The sequence below is a fragment of the Myodes glareolus genome, chromosome 26 (genome assembly GCF_982192425.1).
Source record: "Myodes glareolus chromosome 26, mMyoGla1.1, whole genome shotgun sequence".
Classification (NCBI taxonomy): Eukaryota; Metazoa; Chordata; class Mammalia; order Rodentia; family Cricetidae; genus Myodes; species Myodes glareolus.
Genome location: NC_142051.1, coordinates 32560539 through 32588532, shown reverse-complemented (window position 1 = coordinate 32588532; position 27994 = coordinate 32560539). Strand labels below are relative to the sequence as shown.

Genomic DNA, 27994 nt, shown 5'->3' with positions numbered 1-27994 from the left:
GTGCTTTGAGAGCTGTCAGAACTGAAAGTTGCTGGGCTACGGAGAGGATGCTGTCTTTTTTTTGTTTTTTGACCTGAATGCCCAAAGCAGGGAATAGGAAACGATGTCCCCAAGGGCCACAGCAATAGAACAAAATGGAAGTGTGTGTGTTATTGGGGATGGCCAGACAGAGCTCTTAATGTCTTGCCCATCAGCCTTCTTTAACGCTCCCCAGCAGTTCACACAGGCGGCAGCGCAAGGACTGCCCACATTGTAGAGGCTGAGTGCCTATGGAAAGGCGAAGTTTTGCTGACTTATACAAGGTGAAAGTATCACGAACACAGTGGCGTTGGCTTGGGGACAGAGAGGCAGAAAAGAGCCAAAGTGAAAATTCTCTGCATACATATCTCAAGCTTCACTAAGTCCCATCCCACCTATTCTCCTTGGCTGAGATGAAAATCTGTTAGTGTTGCTAAGGTTTAGAGTGACATGAAACCCTCAAGTCCTGACTCCATTTTGGACCATCAGTCTAAAAGTCAAGCAGTCTCATTGGTTTCTGAAGATAGTCACTTGTTTCCAGGCCTCTTAGAAAACAAAAGGGTGTCAGGATGCCTTGCTGGGCTCCGGCACTTCTAAGATGTGTAATATTCAGGGCATAACTTAGCCTACTTATATGTGATTTTGGTGAGAAAGTACGATTAGCCTTAAAATGGACCTCTACAGCGTGTGACTGCGGTTGCACTAGCTGGTGGGCTGTCAGTGGGAACATATCACCGTGTGAGCAGATTTAGCAACAGCTCTGGTATTCACTCTGAGCTGGAATATTTCACATATCTATATGGCAGCCGGGGTTTCAAGGAATTCAATGCTGAAGCCCTGCAGAGCAGGGGGTGCTTAAGCAATCTCTACAAAGCTCTGTTTCCAGTCTCCGCATCACTCTTCGGGTTAGAATGCAGAGACACAGACTCCACTGGCAGCCCACTTATCTTTCTTTTACTTAAAACTGTGTATGACTTTGCTGTGATCTAGGTTCTTGCATCTAAAAAAGGAAATAACAATATATCAAATGCATAATTTGTAAAAAAAAGTAGATGAAGTTTCATAAATGTGTGGAAATTTAAAGTTGTCACTACATGTCCAAATCATGACAGTGAATGAAAATATTTCATAAACAAAAAAATTTGTTTCTACATATATATGAATAAAACTTTATGCAGCATTGTAAATTCCTAAAACTCTTAAGAAATTAGATGATGATAATGATCAAAGTGTTGTGTGTGTGTGTGTGTGTGTGTGTGTGTGTGTGTGTGTGTGTGTGTGTGTGTGTTAGGGGGTGATATGTGCTTGAAGAATTGGTTCTTCCACCTTTACTTGGGTTCCAGATGTTGAATTGACATTGACAGGCTAGAGGAATACAAACCTCTATCCTCATAGCTGCTTCTCTGGCTCCAGTATTGGACGGTAGCATAGTTTTGAGATAGAGAAGGCATGCTATCTTACAGATTTCATAGTGAGTCCTTCTGGGTTAATGTTTATTCCCCTTATGATATAGCACAGCTATGCAACCGTGATTCAGAATAAGAACCCTGGTAGTTGCTTTTTGCTTTGCTTCTTACTAGCTTTACAGACTTGGACAGGTCACTGGTTTCCAATTTGCATATTTGTGACATGGAAAGGGTAAATACTATTCCCCCTGCCTGACTCAAGAGAAAACTATGTAACACACTAGAAAATAAAGGAAGGTCATGTTTATAGAAAGCTTTCACTGAAAAGGCAAAGCCTTGAGCAAAAATTCTTCTATCTACTGTATTCTTCCATGTTCTATCTAAGGCTATAAATTGATAATGATTTCTACGCATTCCACAGGTGCAGAAACTGGAGAGCAGGGGGATTATGGGAATTATTTAATTCATAAACCTGTTGTCACAGGGAAGATCCCAGATGTGAACCATAAACCAAGTGCCTCTACCAGTAACAATAAAATGATGTGTATATCTTTCTGTTCCTATTGACGTTAGTATTCTGCTTTTGTTTCCTATTCCTTTACCTTCTTTTCTTCTCTGTCTTGCTTCTATATTAGGTATCAAGTGCGCTGTAGTTGGCCACGATTCACTCTAGCGACATTCAGTATTGCTAAGAAACAAGTCAGAGATCCCGAAAGATAACGGTTACAGTGCAGCACATGGTCAATATCGGACTGTCTCCGGTAATTCACAGAGTAGTTCTGAAATAATTCCCTAAATATTGTAACTATATATTAGTTAGAGGGACCCTGCATGCTCTTTGGGAGTAAGACATGTACATAAATAACTGTAATATAGACAGGAGTCATCATATGTAAGAAGCAAGATATAAATATAAGGAGCATTCAGAGGAGAAAATAAATTAATGCCAGATGAAAGGTTCTTGATTTTACATCAATGCCAGCTAATGCTTGTACTTGCCTCTTTCTACGGCCCCAGAATAACCCAGCATATTGTCACTCACTGAGCAAAGGGGTTGGGTGGAATGAAGCGTTAAAAGACAGGCAGTTAGACTTGGGAACAGAGTCAAAGTAAGTATAGATATATCCCCCCCGCTTCAGATTTCCTCTCAAGATCTAATCCCTTTGAGCTTCATAAAGCTAAGGAATATTTACTGTAAAAGCATATCCTTAGATGGCTAGAGGGAGGAGAGGAGATGCACAGGGGAATCTTCTCATTTTTCACAGATGTTGATTTCATGTTCCCACCTGGTAAGAGCCTAGGGGCCTGAGCAGAAAGATGCAGGTTGGAACCTGGAGAGGCAAACAGAACTAGCCACAGCATCCAGAGATGGAATTAGAAAATCTCTAAAACTTTTTCCAGTGGCTAAATAAAAATCTCGTCCTCTCTTTTCAGTTTCTCTCTCTCTCTTTTCTTCTTTTTTCCTATTTACTGAAATTTGGAAACAGCCACAGAAAGCCCTGACTACATAAAGGTCTCATCTATAGAAAAAAAAAGTCATCTTTTTAAACCTACTAACTAAACAACATTATATAGCTTCTAGTGTTTTATTTAGCAATAGCCATGGGTAGACAATAAGGAAGATTTTTAAGTCGTGGGTAATGAAAATAATAAATGACACGCTTTCCAGATTAAGTTCTGGATTCCTTCCAGAACACCCTAGAAATACATTCAGAAAGCACCGAGAAATGCAGCGCACTGGAACTTCAGAGCCCACGAGGCATTCCGTGGGAGGCTGCTAGGAAGACCACAATTACAACAGCAACAAGGTTCATTTCACTCACTTTCCAGACCCACACATCTCCAAAGCACGAAAAATCGTGATCTCCGAAGGAAAATAAATACAGCTTACAAACAAGGCTGGGAAAGGGCGGGGAACGGAATGGGATTGGGGGTGGGGAGACAAACCCTTCAGTCGCAATCTTTTCGGGAGGGGGAAAGAAAAATAAGACAAATTTCAAATCAAGTTGCTCCTCGAGACTACAAAAGCGGTTTGGAATGTTAGGCGGATGCAAAAGGAATAAAGCAAACGTGGAGGGGGTGAAAAAGGAGGCCGATAAAGTTTCTGGCTACAAGACAAGAGACGTATCATTACCATATGATCTAATGTGGGTGTCAGCTGGCTGTGCTCTTTGAGTGAAACCTTCGTTTTTAACTCTGCTATGGAGTAGAAGCTGGAGGTTTTCAGCCTAGTGACAGTCACAGCGCAGCACGCCCCCCTCCTCCTTTCCACACCTGCGAACTCTTTTGCTCGGGCTGAATATCTAGTGTAATTACATCTCAGCTCTGAGGGCTCCCGTGGCAAAGACCCGGATTAAAAGGTATGGCTTTCAATAATTGTCCTGAATTTTGCTACAGGCTAATAAAACTTCCGTCAAGTGGAGGGCGGAAAGAAATACCCGGTGAGAGAGAGAGAAACGAGGAAGAACTCGTGCTAAACTTTTGACAATCTTTATACAACCTTAGAAGCAGGAGTTGCTTGAAAACAGAAATTAAGTACTCGGGAAAATAATCGTTTGAATGCATTGTTTTACTGCTTTCTCTTCTATTCTTGCAAAGATGCATATTAAAAATCTATAACTTAACACCATGACTGCCTATGCTGAGGTTTTTGCATTTGTGCTGATGAAATATTCTGCTCGTTATGAACTGCTAATAGAAAAACATTCTAAGCTAGCCCACTGCGTGTGCCTTGATGAGCTCTTTGAGATTTATTCCCCTCCTGGATTCTTGCGTACTTCACGAATCTTAAAAAGCCTCAGCAAGTGCCTAGCTATAGAGATATAAAGTCTATTTCTGCAACACCGAAAATGAATCAGAATTATTACCAAAGAGGTGAAAAGCTACACTGGAAATAACTTCAAAATAGTGTTAAATAACTTTAACATTGCAATGTTAAAGCATACTTTCTTGGATATAAATAAATATTCCTGTCAATGTATTCAGTGCAAATGAAACTTTCTTAAGAGGTGCAGTGACTAGGAGGTGAGGGTGGGGTTGATTCTCATTTTAAGGTTAAGCAACGTAACCAGATGGGTTAAGTGTGCCCCCAGTGATCTCAGTGTCTTTGACTTTTTCTTCCTGTTGATATTTATTTTACCAGACAAAAAGAAAAGGAAAACAAAACTTGAGTTTTATAGTGCCTCTTGCTTATAGACAAATACTACTCTGATTGCCTATCTTTTAATTATTTCTATTAAATAATTACTGAAGGAAATCTCCCAAATACTGGGGGCATTTAAAAATTGTTCTGTATTAGCAGATTGTCTTGCCACTTAAGTGTTAAGTTTTGACTTTGAAGCAACCACGAAAAGTATAAACATGTTTATACAGATGTTACTCTGGATGATATGCCTAATTAAATAGGGGCCAGAAATAATACTTTTGATGAGGCATTTCTAAACTACAGCAACTGTTATTAGTGGAAGAGCAACTTTATAAATATTTGAGAGTAACAGTTCCCATGAGATATAAAAAGTGTGTCTCATCTGTTACAGCCTCTTTTTTTTGTGTATGGACAACCTCTTTTTTTGAGGTTCTATTTGCTATTTATCACAGAGAAAAATCACTGAAACAATGGTGAGGACCCTTACCAAATATTTATTAATTGCTCCATCATGCTGAAACTTTGAATATTATAAAATATTATATTAAAGGATTTTATGAAAATTCGAATAAAAATTTTAGGTATGCATATTCTCTCTCTCTCTCTCTCTCTCTCTCTCTCTCTCTCTCTCTCTCTGTGTGTGTGTGTGTGTGTGTGTGTGAGAGAGAGAGAGAGAGAGAGAGAGAGAGAGAAGAGAGCAAGTAGCCGAAATGGTATGCAGTCTGACTGTAGCCAGCTTTAATCTAAAGGAAGGTTGTACAGAGAATGTGCACTATTTTAACAAGGGTAAACAAATATAAACGATGAGGGTTCCTCTGAGCCAGGGGCTCAACATTTCCTTTTTTGGGTTGTTAGGGAAGCTACCAGGCATCTCTGCTCTGGGGAACGGATTACCAAGAGACATCTGCACTAACTCTCCTTACCCTTTATTAAAGCTGAGATTACTTTGACTCATGCTTTCCTCCTAAAATTATAAGACATTAAATATGTGAGGCCAGCAAACCTGTGGTAAACCATAAACATTGTATTTCAATGTGAAATGGTTAGAAGGCGTCTCCTTTATGGCCATCCAAGTAAACTTCTTGCCAAAACAATAACCTCCCTTTAAGAGAGACTCAGTAACTCAGTGGGAATGGCCTGCTAGAAGACACTTTTTATTGAACTTGGGGGCAGTTAAGTGAATTACAATCTTTATGGTCTTTTTAATTGATAACAAAATCCTGGATGGGGTGTGCTGTTTTATACATACTCCAGTGTTCCTGGAGTAATGCTACAGTATTTAGACACACTCCAGTAAACTAAGAATAAAGGGGGAATTTTTAAAGTTACAAAACATTTGTTTTTCTGCTAGTGGATCAGGTAAAAGTGTCTAGGCTATAGATACGGTATCTGGTCAAAGATGCTGTTTTCTTTTCTTTTATGGTAGCTATGATGGACAGCTGTGGATTTGCATTTACAGCGGGACAGCTATACAAGAGTAAATGGATAATTCTAGGTTGAGATCAAGAGTCTAAAAGAAACACTGACAATATGTTTGGTGGTGACTTCTAAGAGCTGCAGAGAGATCTCCGGCCATACCATTTCAAAATAGGTTGCTTGATCTCTGTTTAAGCAAATGTATTTTGTTATTTAGACTGTTCATTTGGCGTTATTTCATTAATATCTAAATAATTTGACATTTGGTGTAAATATACACTTTGTGTTTTAATGCCTCAGACCAGTTTGGTTTCTTGGAACCAGCAGAATACACTGTATTGTTAAGAAACTGATGGTTAGCTGAGTCATTCGTGTTCAAAATATTGTGCAAGGCGTACAGAACAAGGAATAATTAGTCACGCCCCGAGGAAGAACATCCGCTAATGTGGGGGACAGAGTGAACACACAAAACACATTATAATATGTGATAAGTTCATTAAAAGAGGTCAGAACAGCATACTTGGGATCCCAGAAGACGCAGGGAGCAAACTCCTTGGATGAGTCAGGAATTACAGGAGGGAAAGCCAGAATCTCGCATAACCATTTAACGTTCCTCGGAAGGTAGGTAAGCAAAATGGTAAGGGGGGTCTGTGCGTCAGGGTTGAGTATGTCCTTGAGGGAGAGAGAAAGAAATGAAGAGAAAGGTAGCTTTAGGTATCAATTGGTACCAAATAAGGAACGGCTTCATGGGCAACTCAGGAAACATGGTTATCACTGATAACTCAAGTGTTAGACAGTGACTTGGGCAGCAATGTGGAAGACGGTCTGGGATAACAGAAATGTTCAGGGCAGAAATGTGTAGGATCCTCTCACAACAACTTAAGGAGGGGGGGAGAAACCATAGACCGAGGCAAATGCAGGAGCATCTGGGGACGAACGTGACTTGATGAGGTGTCTCGGGTTGGACTTGGAGATGTCTCAGTGTATAGGCAGAGGTTTGATCGTGGTACGGCACTGCTGAGTGAGCAGGGAAAATACCGACATGATTTCTTATTCACAAACAACTGGCCAGTGATGTGGCAACTCATCATTTAAATCCAGGCCACAAAATGAAGCAAGCGATTTTAGTACCGTTTGGATTGCTCCTGGTAAGCAAAGGGTGTATGTGTCCTATAGTCGCCTTTACCGCCTTTCAAAGACTTTTGGAATGCCTGACTTCATCACAGTGTTATTTTTTGTTACTATACGTTTTCTTTATTTGTCTCTGTACTTACTCTGCTATGGGATATTTTGCAAGCAAAAAATAATGCATGAATTAAGTGACAACCTCGCTCCCCGTAATCCCTTCACTTTGCTTTTCAGGTCCCCAGGTTGTGAAAATACGTGAGCTAATTATGAAGACTACTCTCCTCTTACTCCTTCTGGCTCAAGTCTCTTGGGCTGGACCATTTGAACAGAGAGGCTTATTCGACTTCATGCTAGAAGATGAGGCTTCTGGGGCAGGCCCTGAAGACTCTGGTCTTCCTCCTGATCTGCCACACCTGGAGCCCCTGGGACCTGTGTGTCCCTTCCGCTGCCAATGTCATCTTCGAGTGGTCCAGTGTTCTGACTTGGGTAAGTGAGTCCGGACAACCTTGTGCATCTTCTTCAATGAAGTGGAAAGTCTCGGTGATTGACATTTTCAGGATTTATCTATGTGATTCCAGAAGTGAGAGACAGCGCCACCTAACGAGGAGTAAAGAAAGCTGTTGGAGAAAGAGAATTGAGACTAGGACTCATGTTTTTCCTTCACACTGCAACCAACACCCCTCCCACACGTATACACAAGCTCTTAAATTGGTTCCATCAATTCTGCAGTTTGCAGTGAATCTTTTAAAAGTAAAGCCATTCGGACTTTAATAGACCCCCTTTTACAAAGTAAAACGTCTACCAATGCCTCTTCTTGTAGTCTGTTTCCAGGGATTCTTTTCCTGTTGGTGCTTTGTTTGTTTGTTTCGTTTTTAGTTCTCTATTTGTTTTTTTAAGATGGTGGATACTAGGAGAGCCTGGACGGGCTCTTTACTCTTTACAAGGTCCAGGCAACAGAATTAAACATTACTAACTTGCAAAATATGCAGTTGTCAGAAACGAAATGAGTTGGATTGTGCAACAGAAATTTATCTTCCAGATACATAAGTTTCCCTTTCTCCTCCCGTCTTGGTTTTCTTCTTCTTTGACAGTTTGCAGCCAAGATGCTTATGGTCTTTAGAAAATTTCCAAAGAAATAACTAGTACTATAGTATAATGTAAATATCCGAAATAATCTGGGAGCCTGAAACTCTAGCCTAATACACTAAAGACAGCTGGCTTATCCCTTTAAAAGTAAAAAATGGCCTGGAATTCCAAGAACCACATGCTTCAAAGACAAATATTCAGAGAGTTTGAAGGCTCAGTGGTTGGGCCAAAGGTCAGTGAGCTTGATTCCCATGTCAGCTGTTTTTCCTTTCTTCCTCTCACTTGTATATTTTCTTGTTTTCAATTTATTAGATTTTTAAAAAAAAATACCAATCCAAGTTCCCATTTCCTCCTTTCCTCCCATTTGCTCCACACACCCTCCCACCCCACCCCCATATAATCCTCAGAGAGGGTAAGGCACTTTGCTTTGTGGAAGGTCCAAGGCCCTCCCTACTATATCTAGGCTGAGCAAGGTATATATCCAAAGGGAACAGGATCTCAAAATGTCAACACATGCAGTAGGAATATTCCTGGTTCCACTACCAGTGGCCCCTCAGTGTGCCCCAGCCATGCAACTGTCAGTCACAGTCAGAGGGTCTAGTTTGGTCCTATGCTGGTTCCTTCCCAGTCCAGCTGGAGTTGGTGATTTCCCATTAGCTCAGGCAAACTGTTTCAGTGGGTGAACCCATCATGGTCTTGACCTCCTTGCTCATATTCTCATTCCTTCCACTCTTCAGCTGAACTTGGGAGCTCAGTCCAGTGCTCTGGAAAAGATAATCCCAGGACTGGCATTTTGCTGTGCATCTTTCCTTATGAAATGGATATCACAACATAAGAAGGCGTATCTCTGAGAAGACCCATATTTATTCAGGCCAATTTGCTAGTCATATTTTGAAGAGAAATGGCCACTAATATTAACCAAAGGAATAGCTACACAAAGGAGCTCAGAAAAACATTGAAATGGTTCAATATCAATAATGGAGAAACATTTATCTCAATCATCTTCAGTGCTGACACAAGCTGTACCTCACTTTAACTCTCCACTGAGAATGTATATGAATGTTTTCCAAAGGCTACAGATGGCTCACTGATCCATTCATTAATCCGGTACCTGCACTCTATGATGAATCAGTGGTGTTTTAGGTGTGGAACTGTGAATTATTATCAGTTTTCATGGTTAAGTTTTCTATAGGATTATCCTTGTCAGAGGTTTTAACAAGATAGAGGAGATACAATATCCAATCTTTGATCAATATTACCCATATGTGATTTCAGTATAAGCAGACGTTTTCAGTTTAAATGCTTGACTTTGTGTTTACCGCTAAGAGTTCTTTGTGTTGATGTTAAACATTGATTCCTTTCCCAGGCGAGAACTGGGACCACTTATCATTTTTAAAAATTAATCTTAAATCTTCTTTAAAATCAATTTCCACAAATTTTCCTTTGTCCTTCCAAGCCATTTCCAAAAAATTGAGGTTTTTATTGGTTTTACATTTGTTATATTATCTTGACTCATTTCAAATGAAAATTTAGACCTATTAGTCAAATTTGAGATTAATTGTGTGTGTTGGTTTTGCTCAACATCTGTCCATAAATTTGTATTTGTTTCACCATCTATCATAATACAGTCTGTGTAAGGAAGGTATTTTTCATTTTTATTTTTTTTATTTCTAGAAACAGGGTTTCTCTGTGTAACAGTACTAGCTGTCCTGGAATTTGCTCTGTAGACTAGGCTGGCTTTGAACTCACAGAGATCTGCCTGTCTCTGCCTCCTGAGTGCTGGGATTCAAAGCATGTGCCACCACCACCTGACACAAAGGAGCTATTAATACTGACCCAGGGCCGGTAAAACAGAAAGAAGAATCTTCCACAGGTGCACATGGGTGACTGAAGATGCCATAAGATACACCACCGTCAAGGAAAAGCGAGCAATTCATAGGTGGGAACAACAGAAATGACAGGATTGACAGGAAGAAAAATTGGATAATGGAAAATTCGGACCAAAAGGAAAGCTTCTAAAGCCAGTTTTGTCATAATACATTGGAGGACAAGGAAAACCTTGAGGAAAAATAGGATCTAGAGAGATTCCACAATGCAGCACAGTAGAAAAGCATCCAAGGCTCTATTGATGAACTCTTCAGTGTAGGATCACAAGGAAGCTGGATGTTTTAATTGATGTGTCAGAAAGAAACCTGCGTATAGCCAGAATACGTTCATAATGGAAAGCAAAACAAATAGTTAGTGACAACAACAACACCTCGCTGTTAGCTCTGAATTTGCAGGTGACCATGCAAAGATTCTAAAAAGATAAGAGTGCGTGCATCAGTCTGTGGTTTTAAGGAGCTTGGGCTCAAGGCATCGCTGCTCCATGGTGGGGTGTGGATGAGAATTTAAAAAGGACAATGAGTAAACTCTAACGGGATATAGAATTAGAGCCATGGCTGCATTGAGTTTCCCAACAAACATCCCTGGTGTGAACCAAAATGAATTTCTAGGGATGACCATAAGTGCTCCAAATGCAGTAGTGGTCACATATATGACTATCACACCAGACATGTGTGGAGTGAGGACTCAGACCATGCTGGTTATTGGTCTAGTTTAGCTGCAAACTATTTTGGGAATTTTACTTCTCTTGTCTTGTTTATTCAGAAAAATAAAAAGAGAACTCAATTAGGTTATGCTATCCTCTTCTCTTTTTGCTTCTGAGACATTTTTCTTTTCTTTTAGACAAGGATTCACTATTTAGCACTGACTGGCCTGAACCTTGATATATAAACCAGGCTGTCCTCGAACTCTTAGAGATTTTCCCATTTTTGTCTCCAAGTTCTGGGATTAAACGTATCCACCACCAAGCCAAGCCAAATAAATGCTTTTTTCTTTTTGGAATTTTAAAATAGTCTGTCACTTAATACAGTTAAAGCAAAATTTACAAAGATAACACAGCCTTTCAGCAACTGTCAATTCAATTTTAAAAGGAGATCTATTTAAAGAAAAGAAGTAAACTAAAAGCAGAGGATGATCTCAGAATTGTGTGTGTGTGTGTGTGTGTGTGTGTGTACGTACTTATGTCAAAACTAGTCCAATTAACTAATTTATTTTTCTGATTTTAATGCCGTCTGCTAAAAACTTCATCATAAAGTATACACAAAACAACAGACAAGCTGACAATTAAGATTATTTCCCTTTGGGACATTTTAAGAACTCATATTATGGGTAATTTACCTATTACACTTCTAGCTTTTTTTTTAACATGGTGATTAACTGTATGCCACTTTCTTAAGACATGAAATGTATAGAATTTGGAGCAATCTGATATGCAAACTTATTTTCCTTGAGGGTACGGATAAATTTGACACACAAATATCATATTGGGAGCCTGGAGTCTTGTCTATTAGCCACACCTTCTACTCCACACTATAATTTTGTTCATGCCATTAAACCCTTCCTGACAGTCACTAGGTGAAAGAGAGTTACCACACTGCTTTATGTTTCAGCTTCTATCAAGAGCATTCACAAAACAGTTTAATATGTTATCATACTACTGCTATGAATGGCACAGTATAGCATAGTTTTAACCGAAAATAATCTCTAAAGCTATCTAATTCAACGTAATAATAATAAACATCAATACAGGAGGTTCGCCAAATGTGTATAAGTCCGTTAGTAATTCAGAGCAGATACATAAGCGTTAGGATTTTTATCACTAAGGTGGACCTCCAAGATCTAATCTGCAAATATCACAAGTCAGAAAGTGCGTTTTTATGCCAAGTCTTCATCTCTAAGTTTATAACTTGAATCAATCAGTTTCTATTACAAAGTTCAAGGGTGACAACATGAATAAAACGGTCAGCTGTTCAGAGATGCTCTCCTTCCCTTACACCTGTGAGATTTCTTGTCAGCCTGACAAGTCCAGATGTTAGGACAGCCTCTAGAATCTTAGTTCCCAATTACACAAAAGTAAGCATGTATGGAAATTAAATCCCTGCCAGAAAAGAGAAAATGAGTAATAATGAGACATGGCACTATATTCCAAATGAAAGGAAGTCAAGTCTTCTCGTGGTTGGATCACACTAATTATAAAAGACTTGGCAAAAGTCTGCCTCCTCTGGTTGCATGCAATTAGCAAAATTAGCAAATTGACATTTTTGAAAATGGAAGTGATTATGATTGTGGAGGTACCCTCACAAATCCTCCCACAAGGTAGCTGCTTTGTAGTTTAGTCCTCGGGATTGAAAACATGTCAATCTTACATTATGGGAATTGTGTCTGTAATGAGTTCTGTGTTTATAGAGCATGTGATCCCAGGTGAGTACCCACAGCATCTGATACTGAACTTTATTAAGACACTGGTCATGGACATGAACAATATTTCCTCCCATTGTCATTGGAGTGTTGGTCTGTGGACAAGACCAACAACAATAACAACAAATAAGACCTCAGAAATAAGTGATTTTAAATCTACGTAATTTTCGTGAAAGAAATGAAAAGATTTGAAAGTTAATTGCCATGTGGTTTCTGAGTACATGCTCATTAGATACAAAGAACTGGAAATCTATTCTTCCCAACATAGTAGTTATTATATTTTCTTGTGATTTTAGTTTAAATTGAAAACTGAAGCAAATTATATTTTTATGAGTTACATTTCCAAGTTGGTAGAGTCTGTTTGTTCCAACTGCATCTCTAGTCAAGAAGCAGAGACTTGTCAAAAGAGTAAGAGTCAGAGACTGTAATAGTTCAAGTTGTGTAATGATGGGAAATTTATTTCTGTCAAAAATATTACAGAGTTTTGTTGTGATGCATTGAAAGAAAGAGATTGACACTCTGTGTGAGGATAGAATTTCCAGGTTGTTTTTACTTTATGAAAATAAGATCCTCTCTCTCTCTCTCTCTCTCTCTCTCTCTCTCTCTCTGTGTGTGTGTGTGTGTGTGTGTGTGTGTGTGTGTGTGTGTGTGTAGGCAGGGGATATGTGCATAGGTGCCCACCTGTTTATATGAATTTGCACTGTGTGTGTATAAGTGTCCATGGACTCAAGAGAGGCCATTTGATTCTCTGTAGCTGGTTTTACAGACTGCTACGATCTCTTGACATAGGTATTGGAAAGTGAACACAGGCCTCCTGTAGAAGCTGTACACACTCTTAGACACTGAACCACCTCTCTGGACTCAAATATCTGGGTTTTATTTTCCTTCCTATACTTCCCCAAAATGAAAATAAAAATATCTAACAAAATTGGTTAAATGACTTGTAAAATATATTTTTTTAAGACCGAGGACCACTTGGCTGTTAAGTGTGTATATTAATATACTGAAAATATACACTCCAAAATGAAAGCTTCATAAAATTAACTTCACATATACCACCATATTTACCCTAATTTAAACTACTATGCCGAAGATCAGTTCGTTATAAAGTGACTATTAAAACTCAAATTGTCCTGGCATTCTCATTAAAAGGAAATTATTGCTCTCCCTAAAGATTGTACAAAATGAGTTTGGTGACAAGTTCAAATGACTTTAAGTTTAAATGCAAATCTATGTCAGTGTTGGATGTATACAAAGGAGGCAGAAACGTGCCTGCAGCCCTCTCTTGATAAGGTGTTTGTATGGACGTGACAGCTTTACATTGCTCTCCTATCAGACATTTATGAAACAGTCATTAAGGCGCAACATGGAGTGGGTGATTTGTGCAGCATCCTAAAAGAAATGCAATTTTTCTCTGTGCAGAAAAACAATTATACTGGAAACAATTTCAGTTTATGACTAAGAAAAAAAAACCCTTGATTTGATTTGAAAATATTTTCAACTATAATTGACGTAAGTATTGGAGAAAAACATGTTGCTGGCAGACCTATCATTGAACTTTAATTTCCTTGTAAACACTTTTTAAGTCAGAAGCAGTTGTAATTCCAGCACTTGGTAGCCTGAGGCAGGAGGATTACAAATATAAGGGTAGCCTACAAGGTGAATATTGTCTCAAAATTTTTTAAAAGATCGATTGTGATTTTGTAGTTCAGAGTTCCTTCTCATAAACTATGTATCCCTGTTTCTTTTACACTAGGTTTGGATAAAGTGCCCAAGGACCTTCCACCTGACACAACATTGCTAGACCTGCAAAACAACAAGATAACTGAGATCAAAGATGGGGACTTCAAGAGCCTGAAGAACCTGCATGTAAGAACTGTTTTACCTTTCTTTTGGTTCATAAGATCAGACTTGAATTATCTTTTCAAAGCAAGCCTACAATAAGACCAAAACTTAGATGTGGTAATAAAATAGCACCCCAGCGTGTGTTTATCGAACTTTCTTTCTGCCGATGGTGAGGAAGCAGAGCAACATATTATATAGTCTTTAAAAGAGAAAAATCACCAAAGTTTCTATGTATAACCCATGTCATGGGTATTTACTTGCTATTTTATGCTTTTGTTTCTTTTATTTGCTGTCATTCATTCTCTATAGAGGTGTGAATAACCTTTGAAATTCTCTTGGTATTAATAGAATAAGGAATTAACATGTTGCCTTTTACAATTTTTAATGGTAAAATTAAATGTAATTTTACATGTATATGTTCTTATTATATTCTAACGAATAGTTTGTCATGTTGTTTGTGTGTGTATGTGTGTGTGTTTTCACTTATCTCTACTCTAATACCCAATATAGAATATTCATGTTATTGTGTGTATGTATGTGTGTTTCTGTGTGTATGTGTGCTTTAATATCTAATGTGATCAGAAGTATACCAGAAAAAGAAAGACTCTTTCCAATGGATTTCAGGAGCACATTTAATCTTGACCTGTTCCTACACCAGCTGGGAAAGAGCAAGGGGTTGTAAAACATTCGAATCTGAAGAACATAGAAGGTGCAAAACCCATGGGGTAGAACACAAGAAAATCTCACCCCTGGCTTCTCTCAGTTATCTATACTACTGAATCTTTTTCGAGGATTGTAAGAGGACTAGGTTGAGGCCAAGGTCACCTTCCAAAGACACAGGGCAGTACTGAAAACAGCAAAGAATGATGGTCATTGTAGTGCGGAGTGTGTCATGATCAGCTCAGTGTCAAGCTTCTTGAGGCCAACCTTTGTATATGGTCATCTACAGAGGTCACTGGAGTCACAATGAAACTTGTGATCAGGTTTTCAGTTTGATTCCTGTGGGATCGATATGATTCCTCTCAAAATATCAGTGCATACTTAATATAGGTAACCCCGGCATCAATGTTTAAAGCATATTGCCCTATGAAAATATCAATGACTGTGCTCCACTGTCATTTGCATGATCCTTGACAAAGCAAATCAAGGCAGCCTTATAGAGCAAGAGAGGGATGGGCGTGGGGAGAAAGAATATGACTTTTGTGTCCATAACACAATAAATAGAGATGTCTATGTTTACATTGAATGAAGGTGACAATTTATTTGAGACGATTTATTTAAATGAGGAAGAGGGACTACAATGACTTTTGTCAATAATGAGACAACAATTGTTCTAGTGGGAAGAGACTTCAGGGAAGCACATTTTCACTCCACATTAAAATCTAGTTTAAAGAGAATTTCCACAAAGTAGAACTTCTACTACTACGGGATCATAGACATTTTAATTTGATAATGAATATCATAGTAATAAAATGCTGAGGCCTATGGCATTGAATTCACATGTTTTTATTTATTATACTGATTGTAGAACTAATTGAGTAAATGTACAATAAGATAAGCAATATATATGATAAAATACACCATCTGGCTGTTACATATTAGAATAGAAATTATAGATACAAAATTAACAATGATATTTAAGTTAGAATAGGTGGTCTGAAACATTTTAGAGTTATATAGTCAAGACAAGATTTAGTGGTGAATTACTTGACACCCAAGATGACTATAGCCATAAATATTAATGAGACACTATACTAGATTTATAAAAGAATTCAGATATTTTTCTAAAATTATAGATTCTATATTGATGTTGCTAACTAATGTGTAAATTGAAAAAAAATTTAAAAAAGAATTTTAGGATGCAACATTCTTTCAAAAAAATCCTATATCAAATACAGAAAATAGTAGCATATATAAAAACGATGTCGGTCCATGTGTCCCAGCATACACATGTAAGTGGTGAGTGCTAAGAGAAAAATCAGGTTCCATCATATATCCAACTAGCAGACAGTTTTGAGAAAAATGTGACAAAATCGCTTTGAAGGATTAACTCAGTGTAGAAAGGCAAAGAGAAACGAGGGGTTATTGTATAAGAGAAAAGTAAAGGTAGTAGAAAATGACAACTGACAATTAAAAGGAATGCTGCCTGGTGAAAGTTACAGTCTTCCATGCTTGCAGAAAGAACCTGAGCAAGAGCCAGGAGCCTTGCAGCTCTCCCTGCTAGGATACGCCTGAGCATCACTATCCAGCTCACCACCTTCACTCCAAATCTCTGCCAGAGTTGACAGAAAAAGAAGCAGTATTTCTTTGTAATCGTCAAAGAATTCCATTCCATTAAAGTGAAGACAAAGTGCCAGTATAATTTCAATTAACTGAAACAATGTAAAATATGAATGTTCTCTCACAAATTGTATTACAAATCTAAATCTTTTTTTAAGGAAGAAAACTTCCCTTATGATAGCTACAACTTCCTAGACTGAAAAGTATAATGTGGGTCATTTTGGAAAGTTCTTTATAAAGAGAGATCCGGTTTCTGCAAGACTTGATTTCTGCAAGACTTTCTTCAACGCTGCTATAGGTTACTTCCTTTCATAAGCTTCTTTTCAGAAAGTTTGTGAAATAGCTGTCGTCTTGGCAAGTCTCTGCTTCTACTTCAAAGTGTCCATCGGAAGAAGAGGAGAGTTCATGAGAGCCTGTGATCATGCAGGGAATGCCAAACAGCTCTTTTTCTCTCAGCCTTTGATTCTCCATTTCTTCCTTCCTTGTTATTATGCAAACAGACATTATAATTTTGGTTGGGAAAACTGGACCAGAATGACAAGGAAGGAAAGAAAGAAGCAAAAAGTTTAGTAAGGATTAAAATAGAAAAAGTTTCAGGGGAAAACCAAAAGTCCTTTATCTGCGTTATCTGCATTTGCAATTCCGTGGGTTATTGCTTGAGTAGTGTTATACATGTTTTGTATATGTTTAGATGTATATATATACATAACTTTTAAATAATAATAGAGCCATATTTTATATGCTTGTCTGAAGCTACGGCTTAATAAACACAGTAAGGAGTAAGTTTTAAAATAAAAATCAACAAAATCTGTTAGCCACTGAAAACTAACAAATATCTGTTTAGCGCTTGAGGTACTGTGGTTGTAGTTTTCCAGTTTAGGAGGCCCTATTTTAATCCCCCTGGATAGTCTCAGGTTAATGTCACTTCTCTATGGATAAGAAAACAGGCAGAGAGATGCTGGTGGCTTTTCACAGTCACCCAGCACCTAAGAGCCAGATCTTGACCACAGAGGTCAGGAGCATTCTGTACCAACATGGGCACTAGTCATTGCTTATGAATGTATGAGTGACCCCAATTAGAATCTCAGAGCAGAGTCTGGGACAGTGGACCTCTACATGAACATCTTTTGAACAAAAGGCATACAATGGTACAAGTTAGATTTCAACATTCAGCAGAGTAAAACAGATTTTTTGGGGCTGTATTTCATACATGTAAAAATGTTAAGATTTCACTACTGTCCTCTATGACTGGCATTTAAGGATTTCTGTTTCATCTTAAATTAAAATTCTGCAATCTTGAGAAAATGTAATTGCTGAAATTTGCCTTATTCTGCTCAAGCCATCACTGATTTCTTTTCTGTCAAAAATCCCTTCTATTTTAAAAATTATATATTATGATTATGTCCTTTGCCTTTCCAAAACGCTTCCTAGATCCTCCCATTTCTCTCCCACCAAACTTCATGTTCTCTCTCTCTCTTTCTCTCTCTCAAAAATCAAACAAACAAACAAGCAATGACAAATAGAAGTACATAAACAGAAAATACAGCAACAATAATATGACAAAAAAGTATCAAAATATGACAAAAGATAGGAAGTACTTTTGTGGTGGCCACCTACTCTTGGGCATGGGGTGTGGTCTGAGTGTGATTGATAATCCAGTAACCCTCCCTTGAACAAAACTGGTTTTCATTTTTTCAGCAAGTCTCACCCACAAAAAGCTTCTTAGTTAGGGGTGAGTCTTTACCTCCACTAGTTCCTCTCAGTTCTGGGATTTTCTTTGGTTTGAAACTGTACCGATATGAGTAGTGCCACAGTCTTAGTGAACTCATTTGTGAGAAAATTCTGTCCTGTCTGGACTATGCTGTGTCCTTGAAGTCATCCAGCACCTCTGGCTCTTACAATCTTTTTTTCCTCTTCCACATAGATTCCTGAGTTGGGGGAGGGGTGTGATTGATAAAGACATCCCAATTAGGCCTGAATACTCTAAAATCTCTCACTGTCTGTACATTGTCCAATCGTTCGTCTCTCTTAATTACCTTCTACTATAAAAAGCAGTTTCTCTGATTAAAGTTAAGTCTACAGGTACAGCAATATGTCATTAGAAGTTATTTTATTGCTATTATATTTTAGTAGGATTATAATAGTAGGTAATTGTTTTATGTGTGGGTTCTATCTTATTGAGTGTGTCTCAAATACAATTAAAACGTAATTGGTTATTCTCATAATGTACATGCGACTATCGCTCTTGCACGAATACATCTTATAGGTAGATTCTTTTGTAGGTCAAAGAGCTTGTAGCTGGTGGTATTAATTATTGTATTTCTTTTCCAATAGCATGTATAACACCTTCCAACGCCATGAATGAGAGTCAGTAGGGATGCAGTTTTAGTTGGGTACCAATTCAATTTCTCCTTGTTTGATGACAATAAGTATGTAATGTCTCAGGAATAGGGCTTTACCATTGTGGAGGGTGATCTTCACAATATCCTTTGATTTTCTTTTTTATGAAGAGGGCACAGGGCAGGCATCTTTGAGACCCATTTAACTGACGATTCAACAAGATGTAACCTATCCATGACACAGAGGGTTTTAGTTGGTAGTGTAAGATATCTTGTTGGGGCATTGCCTCCCCTATTGTGTGGCGACTCCATTGAAATTTCTCTCGTAAGTGTATATATTTTAGGAAGCTTCTCCTGTTGTAGGTTTCCAGATGGCTGTTCAAAAAGTATTTAGTCTTATTTATCCTTGCTCATATCCTCGCCTTTGCCCTTCTCTCTCATCTCCCTCCCTACTTAAACTTCTTATTCTAGTTTCTACTTTCTTTTCTTAAAATCCTATATTCTATTTTCTTTTACTGAAAGATTCCCTCTTGTCCCTTCCTAGATACCTAAAGGTTACTCTGTTTTTATTTTAATTGAAACATACTTATCTAAAACATAAAGCTAATATCCATATATATGAGAAAACAAGCAACATATGTCTTTGGGGGTCTGTGTTACCTCAGACAGGATGATCATTTCCATATCCTTCCAACAATTTAATTCTTCCAAACAACTGAATAATAGTCCATTGTATAAATGTACCATATTTTTATTATCTGTTCATTAGTTGATTGGTAGCTTGGCTTTTTCCAATTTCCCACAAGCTATTATAGAGCAGGAACGAACCCAGATGAGCAAATATCTCTGTAGTAAGATATAGAGTTCTTTGGGTGCATGCCAAAAAGCAGTATAGCTGAATCTTGTGGTAGATCTATTGTCAGCATTTTGAGGAGCCATAATAATAATTTCCACAGTGGCTTTAGAAGTTTGCAACAGTCAATAAATATTTTCCTTACCCTAAATCCTACCCAACTGCCATGTATTTTATTGATCTTGGCCATCGTGATTGAGATAAGATGAAATCTCTGGTATTCATTTTTTTCTTACTGATGGCTAAGAACATTGAACGTTTCCTTAAGTGTTCCTCAGTGATTTGTGTTTAACCCTTTGAGAACTCTCTGTTTAGTTCTATGACACATTTTTTGTTCATTTGTTTCTTGAGCTAATGTTTCTTCCTGTAGACCTGGCTGTCCTGCTGTTCTCTCTCTAGACCAGGCTCACTTCAAAATAGAGATTTGCCTGCTTCTGCCTCATACCAGTGATGATTAAAGGCATGTACCACCATGTGTTGGAGGAGGCTGAACTCCGAAGCCCATTTTTAATTGGGTTATTTGCTTTCTTTATGTTCAGTTTTTTAGTTCTTGTTTAACTATGCGGGAAGGCTAAATTAAACACAGGGAGAATGATGGCCTCTCGAGGGGGTGCAAACAACCACTGGATAAGCAATATGTGAAGTAACAAGCCAAAAGCCTTGTGGTACAATATAAACTAATAGAAATGGGTTAATTTAAGTTGTAATAGCTAGTTAATAATAAGCCCGAGCTAATAGACCAAACAGTTTGTAATTAATATTAAGCCTCAGAGTGCTTATTTGGGAACTGGCAGGTGGGAGAGATACCTCTGGTTTCATTATTCCAAAATATCTTTAGAGCTATTATAAAATGTCTTCTTTCCCTATTTTCTCTCTCAGTAGGTTTGTTATTTCTATTTAAGGAGGCTCTTGATTTTGTGTGTGAATTTAATATTCTGCTACTTTGCTGAAACGGTTTAATGGCTTTAGAAGTTTCTTGGTGGGGTTTTTATTGTCTATTATGCATAAAACTTTATCATCTGCAGACAAAGATACTTCCCTTTTTATTTGAGCCACATTGATCTTCAGTTTTCTTATTACTTTAGCTAAGACTTTAAGTTCGATCTACAGTAGGTATGAAGAGAGTGAATTTCCTTGTCCTATTTCCTGACTTTAGTGAAAATGCTCTGGGTTTCTTTTCATTTATGAAGCTGTTGGCTATGAACTTACTGTAAATTGACTTCATTGTTATATATAGAAGTTAATTTTGAAATTAATCTTTTATATTTTTACACTTTAAGTTTGTCTAGCAAAAGCAGTTCAGATTTTTATGGGCACATAATAAAAATATATATTTAGCTATCTTTACATTATCTTTTCTAAGTTTTGTAATCAGATATTTTTCTCCACCAGAGTTTTGATAATTAACATTATCAAAATACCAAACTCAAGTCATTTTAAAGAAAAGCTTAAAATTAACATGACAATTAATTTAAATAAGTCTGTCTAGGATCATCTTAAATACATTTCTTTTTCTTTACATAGCCCAAATTGGACATTTTTCCTCTTTTCTATTCTGGGGGTTGGGGAAGGTTATCAAGGTGGAGGGGTAGACTTGGGAGGACTGGTAAGTGAGTGTGATTAAGGTGGATGGTGTAAAATTTCCAAATAATCAAAAATTAATAAAAGTATTTTGCTGGGAAAAATTATCTGAAACCTTGGATTTTAGATTTTAAAAAATATACAGAAATGATTGCTCTTATGCAGTCCAAGATTCCCCTAACCACATTTATACATACATCCATATATATTTTTGAAAGCATGCCTATTATGATTACTGGTGCACAATAAGTTTAAAACAGAAAAGCAAAACTTAAATGGCCAAGTTTTCTCTTCAGGAGCACAATTGGTAGACCGTTGCTGCCCTATTATTGTCTTAGAAAGCACCTCAAGTTTATGGAACACTGGTCAGCTTAAATTCTTGATAGGGGGTGCCAGACTAGTAAAGCCTCAATATTTCCATTCCACCATTACGTAAGCCATTATGTACTACAAGCCCATTGTCTCTATTTGAAATAGCTCCATAGAACTCTAATGTCTCAAAAGAGCCCCAAACCCTCTTCTGTCCCACGGCAGATGCCCCAAATAGTACAATAGGTAAGTACTCCAAACATGCTCAACACAGCTTCCAATTGACAATCCTGCCTTACAAGTGGTATCTCTGTTAAAGTACAGGCTTACTCCTTTATGACGCCTGTCACTAAAGTCATGCCAAGCTTCCTTCTAGATCTGAGAAGCCTCTTCTACACAGGGCATGGCAGGAAAGAAGCAAACCCCAGACAAAGAAGAGCTAAGCATGCCTCTCTAAAGACTCCTGTAGGCGTGACAGCAGATTCTCCTCTCGCTGGAGTCAACGACTTCAGCTACATTTGGGTTCTCAGTTCTGGTGACAGTCTTACCTAAGGTCACCTCATGACAAGCAGGGAGGCTGGACCTTAGGCAGAAAGGCTGATGTGGGGTGAGTCCTGTGGCATTGATGGTTTCTAGGAATCTGGTGTTATTCAATGATTTCTTTAACATCATTTATGGAAGCACAGCTAACAAAAACTCAGAGAGAAAAACTGGGGTTCAACCTGAAGATCTCAAAAGCAAAGAAGTTACCCACTGGCTCTTGCCTTGATCTCACTCTGAAAGTAGTGTTCCAGTCTCTAGCAATCTCAGAATGAGACTTTGTCTGAGAGCTATCTTCTTTCAATTTTATAGTCCTCTCTAGTTCTGGGATTAAATGCATGCACCACTACTGCCTGGTTTCTGTGGCAAGCTAGTGTATCTACTAGGATAAAAGGTGTGTATTATTGCTTCTTCGTCTGTAAGACTGGCCAGTGTGTCTGTTTTACTTTTCTAATCCTCAGGCAAGCATCATTTATTAAAATACAAGTGAAATGACACGACAACTTCTTTTAAAAACTTATAAGTATGTGTACACAGACATATCCACATGCATGGAGCACATTTCCACATTTCTCCTGATTTCTTGACATTTTCCAAATTTCTCTGCTAGTTTCGTGAAAAGAATGAATACATGTTATGTATATACATATATATGGGGGGCACATTTGAATTTCAGGCATTGTCTTCTTCAATTTCTACAGACCTTGATTCTTGTCAACAATAAGATCAGCAAGATCAGCTCTGGGGCGTTTACACCCCTAGTGAAATTGGAGAGGCTTTATCTGTCTAAGAACCAACTGAAGGAGCTGCCTGACAAAATGCCCAAAACCCTCCAGGAGCTTCGTGCCCACGAGAATGAGATCAGCAAAGTGAGGAAAACCGTGTTCAATGGACTGAACCAGATGATCGTCATAGGTACAGATCTGATTGTAGCTCAGGGACCAGGCCCTGGGGGGAAGGGGGAGGCTCCTGAAAGGATTTCTAGTAATTCTTAGCTGCAGGAAGGGGATGGGCCAGAACCCGTGAGTCTGAAGGCTGTGTGCATAGCAATCGCTGCTGCAGGAGAAAGGGAGTATTCTCCTGGGCTTCCGTAATGAGACTGGGAAGAGAAGACAGCGTATCTGTTCTCATGAGCAGGATGAAGGACAGACAGTGCTTAATCAGAGAGACTCAGGGAAACCTTTCCATAGCGGAGTTTGCTTTCTCAATCACCATCTGTAGATTATTTCCTTTCTAAAAAATGTTTTATAAGGTTTTGGTGGGTGTGTAATTATTAAGTATGATTTTCAAGCTGGCTTGCAAAATGATAGATTTAAATTCTTTAACAACATTTAGGAAATTTATAACATAAAGTATGATTTATTAACACCTGCTTAGCTTTTCTGGAGAAATTGTTAATAGTGCCATGGCTATTATTTTTCATAAATAATTTTTTTAATTGTTTGTTTGATTGACTGGTTCATTCATTCATTCATTCATACAAGGTTTTGTTGTATAAGACAATCTGCCCTTGAATAGCAAATGATCTTGCTGCATGAGGTCTCTGAGTATTGGGACCATCACACCAGTTTTAGTAGAACAAAGTTTCATTTCATTTTGATGTTTCTCTGAAGATCATAGTATTTCTTACTATTTTTTTCCATTTTTTTCTCTGTCTAGAAGTTACTAAAACCTAATAATTTTTCTAGAATCTTCACTGAAGCAGATACAGACATCCTGAAATGTCCTCTAAGAGCCTTGCACTTTTTTTATCTTTGTAGAACTGGGTACCAACCCTCTGAAAAACTCTGGAATTGAAAACGGAGCCTTCCAGGGAATGAAGAGGCTCTCATACATCCGCATCGCAGACACCAACATCACTGCTATTCCTCAAGGTGACAGGAAATTCTCCAAAATAGTTTGAGAAACAAAGCCCTGATAGATTTGACATTTTTAAAAATAATTGTGGGTGTTTACACTGGGGCATGTGGAAAGCCTGGCTTCAGTGAACGATCAGTACCTAGAAGGGGTTCTGCTTGGGCCTAATTGATGCACTTGTCATGCAGACACAGAGAGACTCTTATACATCCCTAAGATTTAACTTAGGACGCTGTAAGTTTGGGTTCTGCTGTCATGATTCCTAAAGAAACCACCCAGTTAATAAGAGTACTGTAGTATAATTTTGCTTAAAAAAGTGAAGGGGAAAAAGTACTCATATCTGGCTGTATCTCTGAAACTGAGACAAATTCTTCTTTGATTTTGTCATCCTACAGAGAACTCTTTTCACTATAAAACATTCCATTCATCAGTATCTAAATAAGGAGATCCAACTGATGATGTAATGTTGGTCATCATAAAGAATTATGACTTCAGAGTCTTTTCTTAGACTCAAGTTGCCATTAATGGGTTCAAGGGCACTCAAATTCTTAGGGTTAGGGTCTCAAAATTAAGTAGAATATATGAGCATACGTAAGTGGAGGACTAATATTGCCTTCTATTATTTTTTGAAAAATGTATTAAAGTTTTAAGCTTACACAGTGTACAGTGGAGACATACTGGTGAAGTAAGAAACACTGTTTGTTCCGTCAACCAGAGCCAGAAGGTTGAAGGCTGATCATTGTCATTGGTGCTGCTTCCAAGGCCACATAGAGTCCTGTCCTGGTGAGCCAGCAAAAGCAGCAAAACACCAAAAGAAGTGCCATGAGCTTCACTTTCTTCATACCTCAAAGTTCAGTCTCACCAAAGCCCCTCCATACTTGCCACTATCCCTCACCCCTGCCCTCTTCAACACAAGTGCCTTCCTCTGTGACTGGATACTGGGTGTAAATTCTCATCTATAGGAAACACTGATTATTTTTACATCATAGAAACCTTTCTTATAATCCCTGCTTACTCCAGGCTTTTTATACAGAGGTTGATTTGATGCTCTGGGAAATAAGTATTGTGATAGATAGGTACACACATACATACATACATGCATGTATGCATGCATGCATACATACATATGTACGTACATACACATATGTTTGTACATGTTTGTAAGCAGAGACTGCACTCACATTTCCTGGAGGCCCAGACCTGAATAAACACACAGAAACTATATTAATTACAACACTGTTTGGCCAATAGCTTAAGCATATTCCTAGATAGCTCTTACATCTTGCTTACATTAACCCATTTCTATTAATTGGTGTATTGCCAATAGGCTATGGTCTACTGGTAAGGTTCCAGCATCCGTCTCCTTTGGCAGTTACATGTTGTCTCTGTGACTCTTGCCTACTCTCTCTCTTTATGTTCAGATTTCTTGCCTGGCTTACTCTGCTCCGCCATTGACCAACGCAACTTCTTTATTAACCAATGATAATAAAACATATTCATAGCATAAGAGGGGAATCCAATACCATGTGTTAAATGATACATTCACAAGTAAGACAGCTAGTTAGAAAAGCACAAATTATTAATAACTTAAAAGGTATGTATGTTTTGAGTCTCTAATGAGACTCAAATTTGTTGCATGCAGCAAATGCTCTTTTATATGAAGTAAAAGGAAATCCAATACATATGTTCACATATATTCAATTAACCATGGATCAAACATACATAAAAGATTTTTCTTTTCTAGTGACAAACTATTCTTGCCACTATTCTGGAAACAGTAAAATGTAACAATTAGTCACTCGGCATTTAACTTGTGTTGGAATTATAAGCAGAGGTCATTTAGGGAATGAAGGCACATGAGCATAGGTTTTATGCAAACATATCATTTATACAATGAAGTTGAACATCTGCAAATTTTGGATTACACAGAGGATCTGCACCAATCCTCCAGATAATGATGGGCGAATGTGTGTATGTAAAACATGAAGAAGTATGCATCCATGAATATGCATATATATGTATATGTACTGTATATGTAGATTATGAACTATAACTAATATATCCATAATATCCTAAGGTTTTAGGAAATGAAGCAGCTGAAAATTTCCCATCACTTGCTGTCATGTCACATTAGTGACATGTTGCATTAGTGACACATTTTGACTTTGACTTTACAATCTGTCCTAATGCATCTTCCAAAATGTCTCTCAGTGACAGATTTCATCATGCAGTGTCTGTTTTCCTTTACTTTGCATCTGCCCTCTCTATCCTGTGGACAACCTATCATCACTTCAGGCTTGATTTTATTGACTGCCTCTTAATCACACCAAAGTTACAAGTACAATTAATTAAGCATCCACAAGTGATAGATTTTGTGTCAAACACATTTTGTGGATTCAAGTGTCCCTCTATAGTAGCACTGTTAATGTTTTATAAGAAAATCAGGGCTTAGAAAGTTGACACAAATAAGCAGGATCTTAGAGATGAGAATTTGGTGGAGCTGATATTTTAATGGGAGATCTCAGAATTTAAATGGTCAACTATTTCACTTAAGCCTTCTTCTTTGTGCAAATATACATGTCTCTAATTTGTGAATCTGTCATTCTTAGGCTGAAACTCTTATGGCTGCACATCAGTGATGCTTGATTATCTTTTCTTCCATAATTCATAGAAGTGCAAAGTCAATGTCATATATTTTCACCCTGCAGTTTTGAGCTAGACCAGTCCAGTAAAGGTCATCACACAGTCTTGTAGTTATTCTTTGACTTTAAGCTAAATATTCACATTTGTAGTATGTAAATTTAGTCAACTACAAATAAAGTATTAATATCAAAGATATTCTAGCATGGCTGTGATATTTACCAGATAAAAGTAAGGCTCATATTGTATAGGTAAAGCACATGTACCAAAATGATCTTCATTTATTTTGTCACTAAAATAAGAAGGTAGAGAAAACAAAAGGCATGTCACAGAGAACAGATTCTTTTGACAAATGTCACCGTGGAGAAGGATGATGAAGATCATTTTTAATTCATTTCTCTTCAATAATGCAACTTTTTCCTTCATAGACAAACTTCTTCCTGGCCCTAACTTGTGAGAAACTGTGCTCTTGGAAAGAGAGGCATTTAGCAGCCAGTAAGCAGTAATAGTGGAACTGTTTATTGGTGCTCTGATGGCAAAAAAAGCAACAAAACTTATTGAATTATAGAAGGAAGGCGGCATCTCAAATTTTCTTGATGAAATACACCCTTGTTGCACTTCCAGGAAGACTTTTAAGTTTTTATTTGTTTATGTCTAGAAGAAGTCAGTAGTTAAAACATTTTATTACAAGAGTAGTTGTGATTTCCTAATATTTATTCATGAGAAAATTCAATTATTATTTAATTTCCTCTGGATTAGAGAATGTTATTATAAATTCCATTGTCCAGATGGGAGCATGGTACACTTCCTGTTTAAAATTTGCAAATTTATAACTTTGAGTCTCTGTTTCTTTACTAAGAACAGGAATTGATTTTCATCATTTTGCACATTGAGAAAGTCAATGTAGCTGAGAAAGTAACATGGTCAATATTTGGTATATAACAAAGACAAGGCAAGTAGAAGCTTATCTATCTATCTATTTATCTACCTATCTATATGTCATTTATCTATCTGTCTATCTATTCATGTTTTCATTGTTATTTGCTACTCTAAACATTCATCTATGAAGAAACATATAATAACTTTAAAACTAACATAGAAGAATTATTGCAATAAATAAAATCACTAACTTAATTTGGTGGTTGCAATGCAAATTTCATAGCTATGAAATCTGCTGTTTCCTAATTATGTGTCTTTATAGATAAAAAACTAAAATTTGCTCCAACCAGGAACTAGGTCAACATGCATC

The 27994-nt window shown here is 37.6% G+C and overlaps 1 protein-coding gene across 5 annotated transcripts in view; it reads left to right on the top strand.

The window, feature by feature from the left end:
- The first annotated feature begins 3418 nt into the window (after positions 1-3418).
- Dcn (decorin) overlaps positions 3419-27994 on the top strand; it is a 34064-nt gene continuing 9488 nt past the window's right edge. The window contains exons 1-5 of one of the 5 annotated variants that reach the window (XM_048418551.3): positions 3419-3784; positions 7356-7599; positions 14258-14370; positions 22950-23163; positions 24009-24122. In XM_048418551.3, coding sequence (XP_048274508.2) covers positions 7380-7599; positions 14258-14370; positions 22950-23163; positions 24009-24122 — 661 coding nt within the window. In that variant the 5' untranslated portion in view covers positions 3419-3784; positions 7356-7379. Of the gene's footprint in view, positions 3785-6419; positions 6611-7347; positions 7600-14257; positions 14371-22949; positions 23164-24008; positions 24123-27994 lie in introns of those variants that run through there. The other 4 variants (XM_048418548.3, XM_048418552.3, XM_048418549.3 and 1 more) reach the window with 4 other exon arrangements.